The sequence below is a fragment of the Mauremys reevesii genome, linkage group 16 (genome assembly GCF_016161935.1).
Source record: "Mauremys reevesii isolate NIE-2019 linkage group 16, ASM1616193v1, whole genome shotgun sequence".
Classification (NCBI taxonomy): Eukaryota; Metazoa; Chordata; order Testudines; family Geoemydidae; genus Mauremys; species Mauremys reevesii.
The window spans coordinates 33,858,073-33,878,040 of record NC_052638.1 but is presented as its reverse complement, the minus strand read 5'-3'; the positions used below and the strand labels follow the sequence as shown (position 1 = coordinate 33,878,040).

At 42.0% G+C, this 19,968-nt stretch overlaps 1 protein-coding gene and 1 long non-coding RNA gene across 5 annotated transcripts; one reads left to right on the top strand and one right to left on the bottom strand.

Moving 5' to 3' along the window:
- The first annotated feature begins 692 nt into the window (after window positions 1-692).
- On the top strand, window positions 693-13,275 carry C16H16orf46 (chromosome 16 C16orf46 homolog). 4 transcript variants are annotated; one of them, XM_039502680.1, is made up of 4 exons: window positions 693-808; window positions 2,150-2,389; window positions 6,560-7,573; window positions 12,420-13,258. In XM_039502680.1, exons 2-4 carry the CDS (start codon window positions 2,183-2,185, stop codon window positions 12,528-12,530), a joined length of 1,332 nt encoding a protein of 443 aa, XP_039358614.1. In that variant the 5' UTR covers window positions 693-808; window positions 2,150-2,182; the 3' UTR covers window positions 12,531-13,258. The 4 variants fall into 4 exon arrangements, with proteins under 4 accessions (XP_039358614.1, XP_039358612.1, XP_039358615.1 ...); XM_039502678.1 differs by lacking the exon at window positions 693-808 and adding an exon at window positions 1,392-1,538 and having other exon boundaries at window positions 12,420-13,252; XM_039502681.1 differs by lacking the exons at window positions 693-808; window positions 12,420-13,258 and adding an exon at window positions 1,392-1,538 and having other exon boundaries at window positions 6,560-7,709.
- LOC120384264 lies at window positions 3,065-14,867 on the bottom strand. The gene is made up of 2 exons (XR_005588719.1): window positions 14,771-14,867; window positions 3,065-5,970 (listed from the first exon to the last, which is right to left on the bottom strand). It is a non-coding gene; the product is annotated as an uncharacterized LOC120384264 (long non-coding RNA).
- Window positions 14,868-19,968: the final 5,101 nt, after the last annotated feature.

Sequence of the window (19,968 nt, the reverse complement as noted above, 5' to 3'; positions counted from 1 at the left end):
ATCTCAACTGCCATTCTTGACTTCCCATTCCCAATGGCACCACCTCATTGACCAGTGTGAATGGATACTGATCTGAACATTCTCCACATTCTTTAATCCAAATGTCAGATTCCAACTGTTTGGTCCAAATCCTCTGCGCCCACAATTGCCCAGTTCCAGCTGCCTCTCCTAGATGTCTAAATCTGAACTGCCATAGACCTTTCTGCGCCCAATATTTTTCATCTCATTTCTGGCCAAAGAGGCACCACTCGAAATTTTCTGCTGGCTGTGTGAATGACAGAGAGGTAAAGGCTATCACCCTTCGTATAGGCCAACTGCAGCTGAAAATGTTTACTAGGGACAAGGATTAGGCCACCAAGTACTTTTTCACTTCCGCCCTACAGCAAGTTTTGAACCTAGCTCTTCAGAGGTGGAAGGCCCAAGTGTCCACAATGAAGGAACGGGACTGGAAAAAGCTGCTCAGAAAAAAATCGATCCCACAAGGAGTCCTTGGCAGCAGTCTGCCAAGTCTTGCTTATTGGGAAGTGGAGACTTAATTCCTGGACAGTCATTCCAAGGAGCTTTCAAAGCATCCTTCTTCTGCAATGTGGGATTTTGCTGAGTGTGTTTCAGTGCAGCATTTACATGGCATTGTGATTTGCTGAAATCTTTACTCACATAGTCACAGCCTGAGTCAGCCCTGTGCTGGGCTGAGGTAACACATCACCCTATGGGGGTATCTGTGCAGCTGCCCATCCTGCAGCACAAACAAGGAACAATGGCCAGCGGGATGGCCCAGGACTGTGACCTGGAGCACGGTGGGCTAGAGGTACAATGCTAGCTTTGACAGGCCATGCAAGCATCTCTCAGCTAGGCCTTTTGGCCCTTTCTGTGGTGGTTGGGAAAGCGCAAGCAGACCAGGCTAGTTCCAAGCTTCCACACTGTCACCCCCCTCTGCCTCCTCCTCCTCTGTTCTCTTGCTTCTTCATCCCTCCATCCCCATATCCCCCTGCCACTGCCCTTCCCTCAGCCCTGCCAGCCCCTCTCCCACTCCTCACACTGCCCTCCCCCTTCTCCTGCTTCCTCATCCCTCCTGCCACTGCCCCTTCCCTCGGCCCTGCCAGCCTCTCTCCCACTCCTCACACTGCCCTTCCTCTTCTCCTGCTTCCTCATTCTTCTATCCCCTAATCCTCCTGCCACCTCCTTCAACCCTGCCAGCCCCTCCAGCCTTCCCCCCACTGCCTTCCCCCCTTCTCCTGCTCCCTCATTCCTCCACTCCCTACCCCTCCTGCCACCGCCCCTCCCGTCTTCCCCCCTTCTCCTGCTCCCTCATTCCTCCACCCGCTCCCTGAAGCCTCCCCCCATAGCCCCTCCCCTCAGGCTGTTTGTGTCGCACCTCGCACCCCATTGCTCATGCGCTCACTTCCGCGCTCCGCCCCCTCCCCCCCGCTATCCCTGTCGCCCAGGGTAACGGCTTTGGGGTGGGAAGGGGGCTGCGAACAACCGCAGCAGCGGAGCGGCCTGTGCAGCTCCATCTCTCCGCCCCCCGGGACCGACAGGTGAGGCGCGAGGGCAGCACGAGGGGCAGGGGAGAGCCCGGGAATGGGGGGACGAGAGGGGAGCCTGGGGGAGGGGCGGGGGGAGCCTGGGAATAGGGGGACGAGAGGGGAGCCTGGGGGAGGGGCGGGGGGAGCCTGAGAATGGGGGACGAGGGAGGAACCTGGTGGGGCAGGGAGTGCGGGGGGGAGGCAGGGGAGAGCCAGGGGATGGGGTGAAGAGAGGGAGCCTGGTGTGGGGAGTGCGAGGGGGTAGGGGAGAGCCCAGAAATGGGGGGATGCGGAAGGAGCCTGGTGGGGGGAGTGTAGAGGGCAGGGGAGAGCCTGGGAATGCGGGGAATGAGAGGGGAGTCTGGTGGGAGGGGAGTGCGGGGGAGAGCCTGCGAGGAGGGGATGTAGGTGGACAGGGGCTGGAGGAAGTGGCTCAAAGAGCAGCCTAAGCTAGGGGACTGGTATAAAATACCCAATTCTGGTTCTTCAGTTAAAAAACTCCTTTGGGGGTTGGGTCCTCAGGGAGTGCAAGGGTGCAGCAGGTCTAAACTCCTTGCATTAAAATTAGGATATCTGAACAATAATTGCCAGATTTAGTATTTAAGACACAGATGTTATTGCAGCTTTAAAGGGTAGAACCTTGGGGCACTGGGATCATGATGAACTCCTCCAAGAAGAATGAACTAGATTTAGAAAAAAGCATTACCAATAAGAAAGCAGAAGAAAGCAAGTGGCAATGTATCTACCCAAATGAGAGGAGAGAGAGGAATCACGTTTATACTCTTCTTGACATCAGTGAGAATGTATTTGAACAAGATGAAAGATCCTTGGAATATGTCATCAGGACAGGATGGGAAGAAGCTGTAAGTTACATTTTATATCTTGAAAAATGACTTAGTAGCTGAAAAAAAATCTCAAATGCAGTTTTGGAACATTTGCTAACAATGGCTGTTTAAAAATTCTTTTGTTTTGGTACAACTTAGTTTGAAAAGTCAACAGATACTGCTTTGGATATCTTAAAGCGGGGTGGCCAACCTGAGCCTGAGAAGGAGCCAGAATTTACCAATGTGCATTGGCAAAGACCCACAGTAACACATCAGCAGTTCCCCCTTGCCCCTAGTGTCTCCCACCTGCCAGCAGCACTGCTGATCAGCACCAAACCCTCCATCCCTGCACCACACACCCACCGCAATCAGCTGTTTGCGGTGTGCAGGAAGCTCGGGGGTGAGGAAAGGAGGAGGTGCAAGGGGAAGGTGCAATAGACTCAGGGGAAGAGGCGGGGGTCTTGGGGGAAGAAGTGGAGTGGGAGTGAGGCCGGGGCCGAGCCAGGGTTTGAGCAGTGAGCACCCTGTAGCACATTGGAAAGTTGGCGCCTGTAGCTCCAGTCCCGGAGTTGGCACCTATGCAAGGAGCCACATATTAACCTCTGAAGAGCTGCATGTGGCTGTGGAGCCACAGGCTGGCCATCCCTGCCTTAAAGCCTCTAAACCAGAGTCAAAATTGAGAATGGGGGGAAATCATGACAAAGCAACAGTTGATTGTTTTAAACAAGATATTTAACACTACAAATGTTTAAAAAAAACCAAAGCTAGAAGCTTCAAAATAGTTGCAGGCAGCTGCTTAAAAAGCAGAGGTAGGTATGGAGGAACTTTAAGAACATACTGAAAACATTGTTTAGGGTTTTATTTTTAAACTAATAGAGATCTAGTTTGTTACAGCTGCAGCTCAATCAGCATGAAATGGAATATACAGAAAGGACCAACAGCTGCAACCTCCACACAAACTAAAAAGCATCATGGTGCTAATCAATGAACAATACCTGCGTATGGAGGGAAAATTAGGATAAAATGCTTTGCTCTAGGTACAGAAAAACAAGAAGAAAATGAAGTATTCTGTTCCTCATTTAGCATATGTGGTAGAATGAAGAAGCAAGATCATTACATGTGAAAAACAAAATAAACGTAATCATTAATTAATCTATAAACTAAGCTGTAAATGATCCTTTGAACCACTTAAAAATAAGATGAGCTTTGGGGAAATCAGACACTTGCCATCTTTATTTTTAGTTTAGTATAAAGGACTGATCATCTTCCTCTAGTTCCTTCAACCTCTGTAAAGTGGACATACAATTGCCATTTTTATGTCTGTCGCTGTCTTGTAACAGACATGTGGAATACCTAAAAACCTCACTAAACCTTCAAGTTCCTCTCCTGTAGCTACAATGAAGTTGGTTAGAAGGAATATTAATAGTAGTTAGTATAAATGGTACTCACATCTTTGAAGTAATCCTGATTAAAGCTGTTTCTCACCTTTTTACTTACAAAACAGATGAGATTCTTGAAGAAAAGGCAAGTAGGGTTGTGGTGGTTTAGTTAGCTTAAGAATTTGGTGTACATTATCCATTATATCAGAGTAGTAACAAATAGTTCAGCTGTGGGGACAGATCACTTGTATCACAGAGGGAAATGGCTTTGGAGGCTTCTGGTTTTCTGTAGTTTTAAGATTATGAATTTTTCAGAATGATTGTGTGAGTACAATAGGTTCAAATCTTGTCATTCTAGGGTACGGTTACCATATGTCCAGGTTTTCCTAGATATTTCCTCTTTTCCTATGTCTGGGTGGATTTTTCAAACAGGAAATGTCTGGGATTTTTTCGGAGCAGAGGCTGCAGCTCAGAAAGAACTCTGATTGGACTGCTTCCTGATTGGTACTCCCCTGCATCAGCAACTGTTTGGTCCATTCCCCTGCAGCCAAAGCTGCTGGGTCCTGCCCACACAGGCCTAGGGATGCACTGACTGAGAGCTGTTGCTGCGTCCTGGGCTTGTGCCAGCTGTCCTGCCACCATGACAGGGCGCGACACTGCCTCCCACCTCCAGTGAGTACCACTGCCGCAGGTATCCCCTGCAGCTCCCCCAACTGTACCTCTTTCCAGTTTCCCCTCCCAATGTCCTCTTTTGGGGAACCTGAAATATGGTAACCCTATTCTAGGGAGGTTTAGGTGGTTAAAAATAACTCAGATAAACAACTGTTTGCTATCCAGTGTTAGGTGTGGACATACACCAAAGACATTCTGGTGTTAAAGTTGTCTTTCCCCTCTGCCCTCCCTCCCCCAGCGATGCAGTCTTCTAGACTGGTTTCTTGAAACCTATATTTAGGGCAGACCTATCTGTATAGAAAAGCTGTTGTTGTGGTTAGGAATACAGTTAGTGGAGTGAGGATAGCATTGGATAGTCTGACTATTTTGTTGTAACTCTTAATTTGAGTAGATATTTCTAGGTCTAAGTTCTCCGGTACCTGCTGATATAACTGAAAACTAAGTCTTTCTAAACTTTAAAGGTGTGATTTACAAAGCAGTTTAGGTGCCTAAGTCCTGTATGCAGTACCGCTGCACTCCGTGAAATTCCTGCTTGGCTGCCACCTAACCCTGGAGACTAGTGGTTTTCAACTGGGGGTCCACAGACTATGTCTGAGGCGTCTGCAATAGGTAACTATGAAAATTAAATTTCAGATCCCAGGAAAGGCTTTCTGTTTTTCTGATCAAAAGTATGTGAATACCCCGCCTACAGGACAAAACCTGGAAGTGTTATCATTACCATAGGAGCTCACAGTTCAGCGCCCTTTCTCACGCTGCATCAAATGCTGTGCTAAGGATGTGCAACATTTATAATTGAATTCTGTTCAGTCAGTTTTCAGTCTAAGACTTCTATGGTAGGGGTCCATGGACCACAGATGAAATTTCCAAAAGGGTCCGCACCTCCATTTGAAAACTTGTAGGGGTCCATAGATGAGAAAAGGTTGAAAACCACTGGTGTAGATGCTTAAACTCACTCTGCCTAACTTTCCACTGTAAAAATTCCCCAGGTGCTTAAGTTTTTAAAACTCTGGGGTATGTGCCCTGGTGATCCACTGTAGGCATCCAGAGACTTATCCCCCACCTTGGCCCCAAAGTGATTCACAAGCCAGGAGAAGGTAGGCATTTGGCTGCATAAATCACATATGGGGCCTAAGCAGCTAGGTGGCCTTTGAGCATGACTCCCAGATCAGGTCCCATTCAAATTTATGTCTCTTTCCACTCATTGCTTTTTAATGTAAATGGTTTTTTCATAATATATGAGTAAGTCTTTCCTATTTCCTTGTACTTTGGACTGTGGCGCAAAAAGAAGCTTTTCTCTTCTCCCAGATTCGTTGTGAAATCACTTCTCTGTGTAGGTGCTGTGCTTTGTGTGTCCTGTTTCCACCTCTAGTTTATGGTCACTACTTCTATATTTGGTAAGAGTCTGCCTTAATTTTTCACATTAAATTGTGCAGAGATAGGCTGCTAGTGTAGAGCTCTGAAAAGGGATCTTGTAAAAGGGAATTTCAGTTTTTGAGCTCTTAATTTTAAGCAGTCAGTAGCAGGTGATGTGGTTTTCTCCTCTCAGCTGGAAGTTTGTCCTGTTGAAGCCTGCAAGAGATTAATATTAGTGAATCAAAGGCGAAGTAAAATCCACTCCTAGTCAGCAGTGGAATGTATGTTGTTTTGCTTGATTGAAATGGCACTAGAAATGCATTTGTTTTGTACATGGATCATAAAAGAAACATCACAATTCTATTCTGTACTCAGTTTAGTAGTGGGAACTAAGGAAAGCTATAATAATCTCAGATCCAAGACTTTTTGGGGAAGAGAACATGTTTTTCTTTCAAAGATAATATAATGCAACAGAAATTGGATTTTTCATGGTCTTGGATATCGCCTCTGAGGCTTGCAGTGTAGGGCTCTGTAGAACAGCACTGCAAGCATAAAACTAAAACAGGCATGAAAATCTATGGAGTCCACTAGTTTTTGTTAATAAAAAACTTCTTCGAATACTGTTTTGTTTTTTTTCAAGTGGGCCTGGCTAAGAATAAAAAACTACTTGTTAGGTTTACTGTTTGGGCCAAATTAAGTAGCATCGTGAGTGCTATTAGTTAAACATTACTGCTACATTTGTACATAGTTAATTTTTTTCTCTTGTGAAGAAGCAATTGGTATTAACATATTTCTCTGTTCCCAGGTGCAAGGCTGGGGTAAAGCTGCTCCATTTGCCTGCCTTCAGTTGCAAAAGCAAGCCAAGAAATCAAGGGCAAATGAAACCATCAACAGTTGCCTGTTTTGCTTAGATATGAGGCAAAATAATGACAAAAGTGTGAGCCAAGAAACCAAGACTACAAGAGATCAATCAAAATCTGATTGCAAATTAAGCACATGTGCTATAGATGATACCATTTCAGAAAAGAAAGCGGTTCCAATCCATTCTAATGAGTCTTCCAATTGTTCTACAACAGATGGAACTAAGAGAGAAAATTTTAATGGCAAGTTACGCTCTATTCAGACATTTCAAGGTGAAAAGAAAAGTTTGCCAGTAAAGGAATACAGCGTATGGCAATCAGAAAAAATGAAAAACCCAGAAACTCTAAAAAGTAAAGCTGTAAAGACCCCTGAGCCTACCGTGCGTGCTCCAGATAGCTCTGAATCTTCAAACTTAAAGTCTTTGCTGGTATTGCCACCAGTGAAAGATGCAACTCCAAAAGATAGCGCAGAGCTTTCTTTTAAGAAGAGTATAGCAGCTATTTCCCAGGCAAATCAGAAAATGCTCAATGCTACTTCAGATGAGACTGCTTCCGTTAGTAAGGGTACTAAAACAATAGAACAAAAGGCGGGAAAAGAAACTGACTGTATCATTCATGATACATTGAAGGAGAAACAAATTCACGAACCATCATCCTTTGTCTCAAGGCTTCCAAAAGCATTCCTGCAAGGAGGCCCTGAGCAGTTACACTGGCCCTGTGCTCTTTGGCCAGACAGAAAAATTACAACCACTTCTAATTCTGTTTCTTTGAGAAAGAACAGTCATGTTGCTAACATGCAGTTTCTGCATACAAAAGGAATACAGTACACCAAACATGATGAGATCAGAGGTCCTTTCACCAACAGTATTAAAAACAGAAGTCTCTCGGAGGCCAAGCAAGGAAATGAATCAAACACACAGGCGGTGCAACTGCTTCCTGGACTATTCCCTTCCTTAACGGTCAGCCATGTTGCAATAACTGCAATGTCTTCTAGACTGACCTAACATTTTTATACTGTAACTTCATGTCATTTTCTTCTATTTGTTTGAACTCATTATATGATGAAAAAAGGATTGAAGATACATTGTACTTGTGCTCCTGTGAGCAGACTTGCCATTTGTTAATTTCTGTAGGTGCTACTTATATGCATCAGTTTATACTACTATGCATTCCTTCCAAATAATTTAATTTCCAGTTTATAGATTAACTATCTCTGTCTAGGGTATACAGTATGCTAATTCCCCATTGCCCCGTATTAATTTATTTAAGGTTCTACTGGAACTAAGTGCATTCACCTCATTCAGGTGCAGCCCTCATGAACAATTAGACTGTGGGGCAAGCTGGGGTGTGAATCTATCCCACACCAGTCTGCCCTGCTCTAACTGTCCATGTACACCCTGCTGCTGTACGTTAAGTTTGTTAGAGTGCTTTGGGTTAGTCCTCCTTAGCTCAAAGCACTTTAGCAACCATTAATGCACAGACAGTTAAGAGCATGACAGGCTAGTGTAGGGTAGATTCACATCCCAGCTTGCCAGCGTCTAATTCTTCATGCGGACAAGGCCTAAGTATGGTCATAGGGTACCTGGCTCAACAATGCATTTTAGCACAATCTTGAGTTCATCCCTATTCAGCAAGCCATTTAAGAATGTTCTTTATTTTAAGTATGTGCTTCAGTTTCATTGAGATCCATTGGGCTGAATATTTGCTTAGATGCTTTGCAGAACTGGGACTTAAAAGAGCAGCAGAACTAGTCAAGTAGCCACAGGAACAGCCGCTCTTTCACAGTGGCACGGTTAAATGTTCAGTTACATTTGTCCTGATTGGCTTAAGTACTATTAGTATTTTTTTGTGTATGTTTCCATGTTTTGTTTTCATGTTTGATTAACAGAGGCCAGACTCATCTATTATTAAACAGAGGGACTTTGATAAAAAGTTTTGTTTGTATTAAATGTACATTTCATTTTGACTAATTAGCTATCACAGTTTCCTCCATAAAGTACAGGTTAAATTTGCATTCACAACTTAGGATAGTTTAAATAAAAATTATCCACATCCACTATGACTGCATGTTTCTCAGTAGTCAAAGATTTTCTGTGACTGGCAGCCACTTATTTATTCTCTCCCCCTTTTTGATGCATTTGACAGTAACAGGAAAGATAATACCAGTTAAAAATTCCCAAATATCACGTTCCACTCTTACACCAGAGCTCTAAGCTCACCATCTAGCTGATTTAAGATTCAGAGAATCAGTCATAGGAGATTAAAAATATGAAGTCTGGATTTAACTTTATAGTACATTAGTTTCTAAGCAGTTTATAGACTTCTACATATTAACTGTTTACTCACTCTTATGTATGCAATGCTTGAGATCCAAAGAGAGAGAGAGTAAGCGCTTTCTAGGCAGCAACTAGAAGCAAAGGCTAAGTAATGAAAGGACTTTTTTATTTTAAAAAGCTACATGAAGAAATCACCCACTATTGATGTGCAATAACCTCTAGGGGAGAAATACAGCAGCCCTTCAGTAACACACATCACTGTGGCATAATAGTTTAGGGCAGATGTGAATAATATTGTTTTCCAATAGAAATTATTGTGGGAATTAAAGCAGAGTGCAATGGCTCATGCCACCACTGTTCTTTTATGAAGTGGTCAGGCCTTCTGTTTGAGCTTTAACAGGTGCAAGAGATCACTTGAAATACAATATAGTGGTACTAGCGTGGAGGGAAGAGTGCCACCTACCAAATGTTCAGCTTGTTGGGGTGAGAGGGGAACCCATACCACACTAGGTGCTAGGCATTCAACTCTACGTTGAGATGAATTACTGCCTTTTTAAAAAAAACTTCCCTTATTTTACTTCCTTTTCCTGAAGAGTGATTATGGAAAATAAGCCCCTTTGACAGCAGTCACTGGTGGCAAATTCCATACCTTGCAATACATTTAGAGAATACATAGTTCTAAGATTATTATTTATATGAGTTTGGGTCAGACTAGTGGGGTCATCCTCAAAGGGGAACAAAATCATCAGTTTGATAGCCCAGCTTTTGCAGAGTGTACTGGGGCAAAATTACTGAGCCATTATCCCTTACAAGACCTGGTGTTTTATTTCAACGAGGCTTCAGCCTGACTAATGACTGTAGGATTTGTCCCTGTATTTCCAGTGTAAGATTCCGTCCTTCCTCACCTTACCTTTCCTTAAACATTTAGAAAAGTTATTTTTATAGTGGCTAGTTTTGAAGACATCTGATATGCTGTTGTGCATATTTACTGGTAGAAGTTGTGGACATATGTGAACTACCACAAGAAAGATACATTTATGTAGAAATCCTGCCAGGACAATGAAAATGAATTCTTCTTACCTACATTCCTTTCTGTGAAGTAATGGATTTCATGGTACATATGGCATAATAGAAGAATTGAGTGCTTTGTATTATAACTTTGGTTCATAAATACTGTAGCAAGATAGTTCGTTTTTCCACGTGGTGCTCTCATGCTTTTAAAACAGGAATGGGAATACGCGATTATTTATTCAAAAACAGAACTGGCTGTAAGTAGTCCTAATGATTTCCACTCATTATTTTGTAGAGGAAATATCTATTGTATTTTGTTTACAAGAATCAAGGCAATAGAAAGTCCAGGGGTCTGTCTTATCGATGCAATTTGATCACAGTACTACAGTTGCACATGTCCGATAATATCTGTCAGAATAGAGACATCATTCGGTAGGTCAGTTCTCTCTCTCTCTCTTCAACATCCATTTTAATAGTCTAACTCTCTTTTCAAAATATGCCCTGTTGTTCTGTATCTCCACTTGTCTTGGGCTTTTAGGTGGAAACACCCTAGCCAGGACAACAGATGCAATCTGCCTTATTTCTATGGTCTTAATTAAAAGTAGCAGTGGTAGTAAATTCTCTACTGATTTATACTATAACACTAATTGAAATGTAAAATATCCTTTTCTGTAGAAATAAACTGACATTTATATGAGCAGGACTATTTAAGATATATTTGAATAAGCACTACAAGTAGAAAGCTGGTGTCTCTCTCCTAGTCCCCAACATTGTACTTAATTTAAAAAATACGCTGTAAGAGAAACATCAGAAAACCATTAAGACCAAATGAGAGCCTTCACAAATAAATCAAAACATGTAGAAAGAGCAAATCAGTCCAAACATCTGCTTTCCTGTCCTCAGACAGTACTAGATAGTGCTATATAAACATTATATAAGCACCTGTGAAATTACTGACATTTCCATGGCCTGAAAAGAGGGAAGATGGTGTCTATCAGACAATTGAAAACACTTATGCTTCAAAGAGAAAATAGAAAAATGATCTACTAGAAGGAAAAAGTCACAATATCCATGTTCAATATAGTAATTAAATAAACTTGCATTAACTGGATGTCAGCACAACTGATAGTAAATAACTTGACAGATGATAGGAAAAAGACTGTGGTTACAGCAGAAAGTTATGAGCCTTGCTGCTGCAATATCTAAGTTTTATGGGTGTACTAGATAAAGAATGACTTTAAAAATGAATGTACAGATATTTTTAATCACCTTGATTTTTTTTCTTAGCCTTTGTATTTCACTTTCAGTAAGAGTACTTATTGTATTTGTGATAATTAGTTTTACATTCATACCCCCTCCCCATTCTTGTAGATCTAATTTACATTTTATAAATTTATTAGGTATTTTAATGGCAGCTTTGGTAAACTACAAGTAATAGTAACAAATACAAATATTTAAAAACTCCAAACACTAGCAAAGTAAAGATCAGAAAGGCAAAAGGACATATTTCCCTACAGTTAGAGAGTTTGACTAGTAATTTTGGTCAGAGAATTGAGACCGGGAGAAAAGGGGGTCATAAATGTGCCAACCAAACCTCGGGATAACATCAAACTGTGTAGAGGCCAAAAAACAAACACTCAGTTACTTATTTATATCATTATAAACAGCAAAATTTGGCACTAAGATGTTAAGAATTGTTACAGCTACTTTATAGCCCTCATTTACCGTAGTAGGCCAGATTCTGATGTCAATTACCCCTAACTGAAAAAAATCAAGAATTTTTTACATTAGAAGTATTGCACGCTGTAAGCCTGTGATGGAACCAAGACTAAAACCCATAGTTCTCCAACCATAGAACCACCCTTCCTTCCCTCCACTGACTTCTGTGGAGTTGTTCTGGATTTAGGTTGGCAAGGCTGAGATCAGAATTTGTCTCAGAGAGTAGAATGCAATTGTAGCTACATGGGTGAACTTGGAGACTGTGCTAAGGAGCAGAACACCACAAGAGTTCCTCTGAGTAAGTTTCAGCATTCTACACAATTGCAGTTACAGGTGAGGATTTCATGGCAGATCCGAAAAATTCAAGTGAGACTTTGCAAATTAACCTTCTCAGGTTAATTTGGGTTGGAAGGAAAAGTTTTTCTTTGGCAGGATTATATGAGATGTTGAAAAGTCATGGAAATCTGTGAAAGTCATGTGCCTACATAACTGCCCCAAAACTTGCACAGCAGTCATCTCTTAATATGACCACAAAAAGAGTGAAAAGGCCTGCACAGTCTCTCCTGCAGATTTACGACTTGCAGGAAGAGCTGAAAAGAACTTTCATAAGGAAGGTCAAGAAGAAAAAAGTCCTTTGTAAATTTCAGGTGCTTTGGCTCTAAAGAGGATTTGAAGAATTATAATCAATATCAACACCACAAATGCACCTAGCTATTGCATTAATGATTAGTTTTTTTATTTTTACTGTTTCAAAATCCACTTATATTAATGTACATTTTACATGCTTTTGTACCTCCAGGTAAAAGGCTGGGGTAAAGATGCTCCCTTCACCTGCTACCAAGTACAAAATAAGTCTAAAAAACCAAAGACAAAGGAAACAGTCACTCATTTACCTCACATATATATATAGCACCATCTACCAAAAAAGAATTGGCCCAGGCAACCAAGTCTACAAAAGATCGATCAAAACCTAATTGCAAATTAACCACACATGCTGTAAGAGAGACAGTTTCAGGAAAAGAAAAGGTTCCAATGTGTTGCAAACAATCTCTCAATTGTGCCCCTATGACCAATAGCATAAAAGGAGAAAGGAGTAATGACAAATTGCATGCTACTCAGGCTTTTCAAGGTGAAAAGAGTACCAAGAACTTGCCAGGAAACAAGTACAACAAAAGGCAACTGGAAAAGCTCATAAACAAAGTCCTGAAATGTAAATATATGAGCCTGCCACATGTAAGCCATGGTAATCTCCATGAAAACCTGAGATGTACGACCTTAAAGACATTAGTGGTTCTGCTTCAACTGAAAAAAACAGCTCCCTGTTTGCATCTAGAGCCTTTTTTAAAGACGAGTAAAGCAATTTCCATCCAGGGAAATGAGAAAAATCTCAATACTGCTGCAACTGAAACTGTTTCCTGTATCTTAGTACTAAAACAAAGCAAGACGGTGAAAAGTGACTTGTTGACAGCATGAACAATGCAGAGATGGATCAAATAAAATCAATACACTTACCATTTTTTGGTCCCTCACTTCCAAATGTTTCATTCTTTGAGAGATTGCATGTCTCCTTTCCACAGTAGATGTTTGGGTGCTCCGGTGCACAGTTGGAGATTTTACCCTGAGCACAACCCATCAGGTCAGCCTGAGCACCCTCTGCTTTCTCACACACACCATACAGGCATAAAGAGCCAAGCTGCCAGAGACCCTCTTCAGTTCCTTCCTACCATCCGTGAAGGTTGATAGAGCTCCCGGTCCTTGCTTCTGCAAGTCTGTACTTGATAGCTGTAAATAGTACCTGTAGATAGTGTCGTGAGTTTTAAAAATGTTTGTGGTTCTGGCAACTAGTTTGGGTGCTGGCCACAGTATTGGTGATATGCCATGTTCTCCAGATTTCAAGCTCTGCCACTCTTGCGGTAAGAATGCCTAATAGAGACCCTCACCCCAACTGCCTTGAATGCTTGTGGGAAGCTCTTGTGAGTGACAAGTGTGGCATTTGTAAGGTCTTCAAACCCCATTCAAAAATATCTGCTCATTGAATTGGCACTGTGGCCTCCATCTCACCCCTCTACCACTGTCTGGGTACTCATCACACCGGCATCAGTCAGTAGTGCATCTCCAGTTTACTGATACTGAGAGGCAGATCGGCATCACACGTGCCAACAAAGGGACATTGGAAATTGCACTTAGTACCAGGGTCCTCAAAAGATTCAAATACGATAAGCTCTTCTAAAGACTGAGGAAGCACCTCTAAACAGGAGAGTTCATTGACTCCAAAGCCCAGTGCAGGCCTGTTGAGACCAGCTCCTTGAGCACCTTCATTGGCATCTCCTTGTGCCATGTGTCTTCCCAGTACCATCTACTCCTGAGGTGTTTGATGCCGTGAAAGAGTTGTTAAAACTCTTGGTGCCATCATCACCGGTTCAAGAGACTCACCTGACACCAGCGGCTAAGACGCCTTCCAGCACCTTCACTTCCTCACTGAGCAGCTCCAGGATGCCAGTTAGTCTAGTACCATCAAGGGGAAAACCACAGATGATCTCCCAGGAACCCCTGTCTTTAGAGTCTGAGCTTCTTCACTGGCACCAATCAGCATCGCATCAGCTTGGTCTCAAGAAGCAGCTTCTTCCTCACCAGATTTTGAAGTGAGATCCTGCGTATCCCAACCTAGTCAGTCCCATCCTGAGGGGGGCCCTGATTTCTGCATCAGTATCAGCTGGGAGCTTATAGAAGGGACCTTGGGATTATTCATGTTTGGGGACTGGGCCATACCAATGGAGAGTAGATCTATTTATAACAAGGGACAACATAATGTCACCAGTTCTGCTCCAGAGCAGGACATGCTGTTCTCCCATCCCTCTTCTGACAAGAGTTCTACACAAGGACAAGGCCAGTCTTATACTAATGGCCCTGGCTTGGCCCCATCAGTGCTGGTTTAAACAGCTCTCGGACCTCTCCATCAGTCCCTGACTGTTACTCCTGCTTCACACAGACTTAGTTTTGCAGAATCACAGCCACCTCTTCCATTCCAACCTTCATGCTCTTCACCTGACAGCCTGGAGACTTCATGGCTAGCACCAGCAGAGAGGTTCCTGCTCCAGAGAGGTGCAGGAAGTACTGAATAGTACAAAACAATTAACGAGGACAACTTACCTGGCTAAGTGAGAGTTTTTCCACTTGGTCAAGGCGAAAAGGGGTCTCCCCCATTCTTACTTCTATTCAGCAAGTGCTGAACTATCTTTTCTATCTGAAACATCAAAGATTAGTAGTTATCTCCATTAGGGTACACCTAGCAGGTATATCAGCATTTCACCCTTGTTGGATAGCCACTCCTTTTTTTCCAACCTGATTTTGAGAGATTTTAAAAGGGTTTGGATAGGCTGTTTCCACATTTAGCGTCCTATTCCAGCACGGAGACTGAATTTAGCCTTAAGGAAGCTGATGGGTCCCACCTTCGAGTCTCTAGCGACCTGTTACACCTTTCAAAGGAAGTGGCATTTTTAATAGCCATTCCATTGGCCAGGAGAATAGGGGAGTTTAGGGCATTAGTATCATATCTGCCATATATTTTTTTATGCAGATAAAGTCTACCTTTGTCCACATCCAAGGTGTTTTACACACACACACACACACACACACACAGAAGATGCCATACCAGCTCTAAGAAGCTAATTAATTAAGATGACCTGTTATCAGCAGGAAAAAAAACTTTTGTAGTGATAATCAAGATAGTCAGTTACAGAAAAAAAGTGGTCTCCTCTTTCCATATAAACCAACCAATTTTCTTAACCTTCTTCCCAAAGCTTTGTTGTAATAAGGGAGAGGAGTCAGTCCAAACACTAAATGTTGGAAGAGTGTTAGCATTCTATTGGAACAGACTAAAAAGCCTTTCAGGTCTTGGTCTCAAATTATTGTTGAATTTGCAGACAGAATGAAGGTTTCCATGCAAAGGATTTTTGTTGTAGATCTCTAGTTGCATTTGCCTATGTTATCAGTTGGCTAATAAGAACCCTCAGGATACAGAATTGCATCATTCAACTAGATCCAAAGCAGACTGTGTGGCATTTCTGGCTTGTGCACCTGTACTTTGCAGAGTAGCAACCTAGTCAGCAAGTCACACATTTGCCTCCCACTATGCAATCTCTCAGCAGTCTGTAGATTGTTAAATTTGGATAAATGGTCCTCCAGTCCCTGTTCAAATTAACTCTAAACCCACCTCCAGATAGGACAGCTTGTGAGTCACCTGCAAGGGACTGGACATGTGCAATCAAAGAAATAAAAATGGTTTCTAACCTTTCCATAAGGTTGTTCTAAATGTGTTGCACATGTCCATTCCACAACCACCTCTACTTCTGATAGAGAGGGGAAGGAGTCATTCCAGCAGTAAGGAACTGAGGGGGGTTTGGGGCAGCTTGGCCTTTTATGCCTGCATGGTGTGCAAGACACAACAGTAGGCGCTTGGCCCTCCTGATGAGTATTGCTAAGAGTAAAAACTTGACAACTGTGCACTGGAGCCCCCAGACACATACAGTGGAATAGACATGTGCAAAGCACCTTGAAGAACAATAGTTACAGACAGGTTAGTAACTTTTTTCCTACAAGATGACCCCAAGCAGCATCACTGGCATTGTGTTCTGTCTGAGACAGAAACACTGCAACTAGTTCTAATGCTGTTGCCGCCTTGGGAGAGAACATTCAACTTACCAACATGCAATTTCTGCAAAGAAGGGGCGTGCAGAACACTGAACACAATGTGGCTAGGGCTGCTTTCATTAACAATAACAGAAAAGACCAGACTCTCAGTGAGGCCAAGCAAGTTAGGTCAGAAATTACAGGTCCACTTGTCTCAGAACAGCTATTGCCTTCCTTAATAGTCAGCAAACGCACAATCCCTATGTTGCCTTTTAAACAGTCTACCCCCCCCCTTTGGGACAACGTAACTTCACAGCAATAAACTGATTTGAGCTCACTGGACCAAATCTATTCAGTTTAGTGGATATAAAAGGTAATAATTGGAGATATACCAATCTCCTAGAACTGGAAAGGACCTTGAAAGGTCATTGAGTCCAGCCCCCTGCCTTCACTAGCAGGACCAATTTTTGCCCCAGATCCCTAAGTGGCCCCCTCAAGGATTGAACTCACAACCCTGGGTTTAGCAGGCCAATGCTCAAACCACTGAGCTATCCCTCCCCCCAAATCTGGAGTAACTCCACTAGTCTAATTGAACAGAATTTGAGCCCACAAGACATATTGTGGTCATTAGCAGCAGACGTGGGCACATGTAATTATGTAAAATAGTTGAAGTATTTTAAACGAGGATTTAATTTCTAGCTAATGATTGAGCAGTGACTTCTTCACCAGAATATACATGATGATTTCAGAGAAAAGTTCCAACACCATCTCTAGAACAAAGAGAAGCTGACAGGTAGAGGGCTCCAAAATAACACACTTTAAAAAGGTTGACCAGACCCATATTGTGTTTCATGAAAACACTCAATACAATTCAATTTACTGAAGTAACTGAAAGGCATCACTACGCACTTTACATTTCCCTGCAGATGCTTACAACCAAAATACTGCATCCACCTATTAGGGTATGAGAACAAATGTTTTTTTTTTTTTAATGTGTATTTCCAGGCACAGCATCCCTTTAAACAGATAATTTGATATAGGCAAAGTGCAGCTGAGCTGGGCAAATGCAGTGCTAACACTTCAGGGGTTGAGCACTGTCTTAACTTACACCTCTGCACCACAACTATGTCAGGGCCCATTATGGCCCAGTGCATGTAGACAGAAGTTTCACATACATGCCTCACAGCCCTGCGTACAGCATCTGCACTAAAGCAAAACAGTTGAACATTTACTTTCATTTGTTCTTAGTGCTCTGACTAAGTGGGGACTTAGGCAGGATATTGGTACAGAATATTGGGGCAAGAGTAGAAATTAACTGTTTTACCCCCAAAAAAGTACTAAGTTGGTGGAAAAACTGCATTGGGCATGTGAGAGAAAAGAGATAAGTGGTTCAAACCAGCATCCAATTATTCCAGCCCAGCTTGATTTGTATGCAGAATATCATCCACAAAGGCAAAATTATAGGTTTTAGTTGTTTACAATTTTGTTTCTACTTCTGCCCATTTAATATATTAAATCCTGACTTTCTCCTATGATATTTTGAGACACGAATTTCCAATGAATATTAGACTTTGAGGTTCCATGTAGCCATGGCAAAGTCCAATCTTCTTAGTACCTGGGAAGCTAAGTATACATAAATGTTTGCACTGTGACTGTACAATATCTTCAGGATGAGACACACTGGACTTCAATGCAGCAACACTACACAATAGTTCAAGGCAAGAAAATACTGTATCCAATTGAAACTGGATGGGGAAATAAGGAGGCAGAAGAGTCACCCATTTTGGACTTAATGACGAGAAGTTCCACAGGCTCTTAATGACAAATGGTCAGAGCCGCTGTTAAACATCTCTTCTGAAACACAGCCCTGCCAAGAGCATTGTGCTCCTGGGGTATTAGGTCAGTACCGATTCACAGGCAAGAGTGACAACTATGGCCAGCAGCTGGTTGCCTGGCTACACTTCATGATGTGACAATAGTTTTAGGAGTGCCTATCACAGTTCCATAAGTAAAGTTGACTTTTGATCTGAAAACAACTATTTGCTACACTGAATACAGTCTACCCTTTCCAAAATTACAGGTTTTACTTTTTGGCTACAGAATTAATGTTCTGAATATTGACGAGTAAATCTGTCACAGATAACCCTTTAAAAAAAAGTTACGAAATTTAGCTCCTTGTCGGGCTATTTTTTTTTTCATAGCTCTCCACACTTCCTATACAGGTAACGCACTAAACTCTAGGGAACTAGAAACATTTGACTGTTTTCAGGATTAATGGGGTTTTTACCCTTCATAACAGTGTCTTCTTCACCAGAGGCTGAAGAATGTGGAATACCATATAGAATTGTCTTTTCAAAAATAACCATCATTTTCTTTTCTAGCTCTTATAAGTGATGCTCTACTGCTTTCCCGAAGAGCAGGTACTTTCCGGTGCCAGTTTAGGCACAGTCATACAATAAATACAGGACAAAAATCAGATTGAAATTAACTTTACTTCAACATATTATGCATCATTTACAAGATTACTTAAATTCTTCATTGGTGAAAAGCACTGTAACACTTATGAATAACTTACTTGTAGCTTTATGTATGTAACAGTACAACTTTAGAACATGAGACAAATGCAAAAAAAACTTTTGGCACAGAGTTTTTTTGCATGCATTATACTAAACAGTTTCACAACTATTAAGACAACGTTTCTTCTTTGGGATTGCCACTTGTAAATTTTATATAAAACAAAAAACCCACTTGCTTCTGGCTGTTAATTGGCTAAAATGGCAAAAGTCAAATAGGAACATCCTTCTGAAACTAAAGTTTGTCCACTAGACGCTAAGGTGACCAGATGTCCCCATTTTATAGGGACAGTCCTGATATTTGGGGCTTTTTCTTATATAGATACCTATTCCCTCCCATCCTCCCGTCCTGATTTTTCACACTTGCTATCTCGTCACCCTACTAGAAGCTCAAACTCCATACGGTGAGGGGATGAAACAGACTTCTGATATTTCAAATGCGGTTGACAAATCTAGCTGCTTCAATATGCTTTGGAACAGACTCATCCATGGAGTTCTGTACTTACCCATTCCAAATAACTTAAAATTCAAGTGAAACAATCAGGTGCTAACTTATAGTAAGTGGTTAAAATGAAAATAAGGCCTGCTTGAAAACATGGCTCATAGCCCACCTCTTCCATATGTGCTCTTGCAAATATATGTAGAGTACTGTCTGCTCTGCAGCCAAGTGAGTGCTTGAAACATGCATTGGCAAAACCGCACATTCCAAAATGGAGGCCACTGCTTGAAACTTATTAATCCACTTGATGTATTGTATCAGTAGCTTCTGAAGTTATCTAATGTTTTCCACCTAAAGGCAGTATAAAGGATGATTTATGGGACTGTATAGGTCAGAAGCAGCTCAGCAGATTGCTGATATTTTTAAGTAGCAGAAAACTCATTTGGGGATTTCCACTACTCCAGTTTTTAGTGAACTGGAAGAGTTATACACACACAAAACAGACAAACTTTGCATCAACCTGACTGCAAGTCAATACAGAGTTGAACAATCTGGCCCTTTGAGTCTATTAATTGCATAGCAAAGGAATTTTAATAAGAGTACACACACTAGCTGTAGGCTGGCAAATCCTTCCACTGACTTGTTTGCCATTCAAGCACGTAGACTTTAATTCACATCAACTATACCTCTACCTCGATGTAACGCGA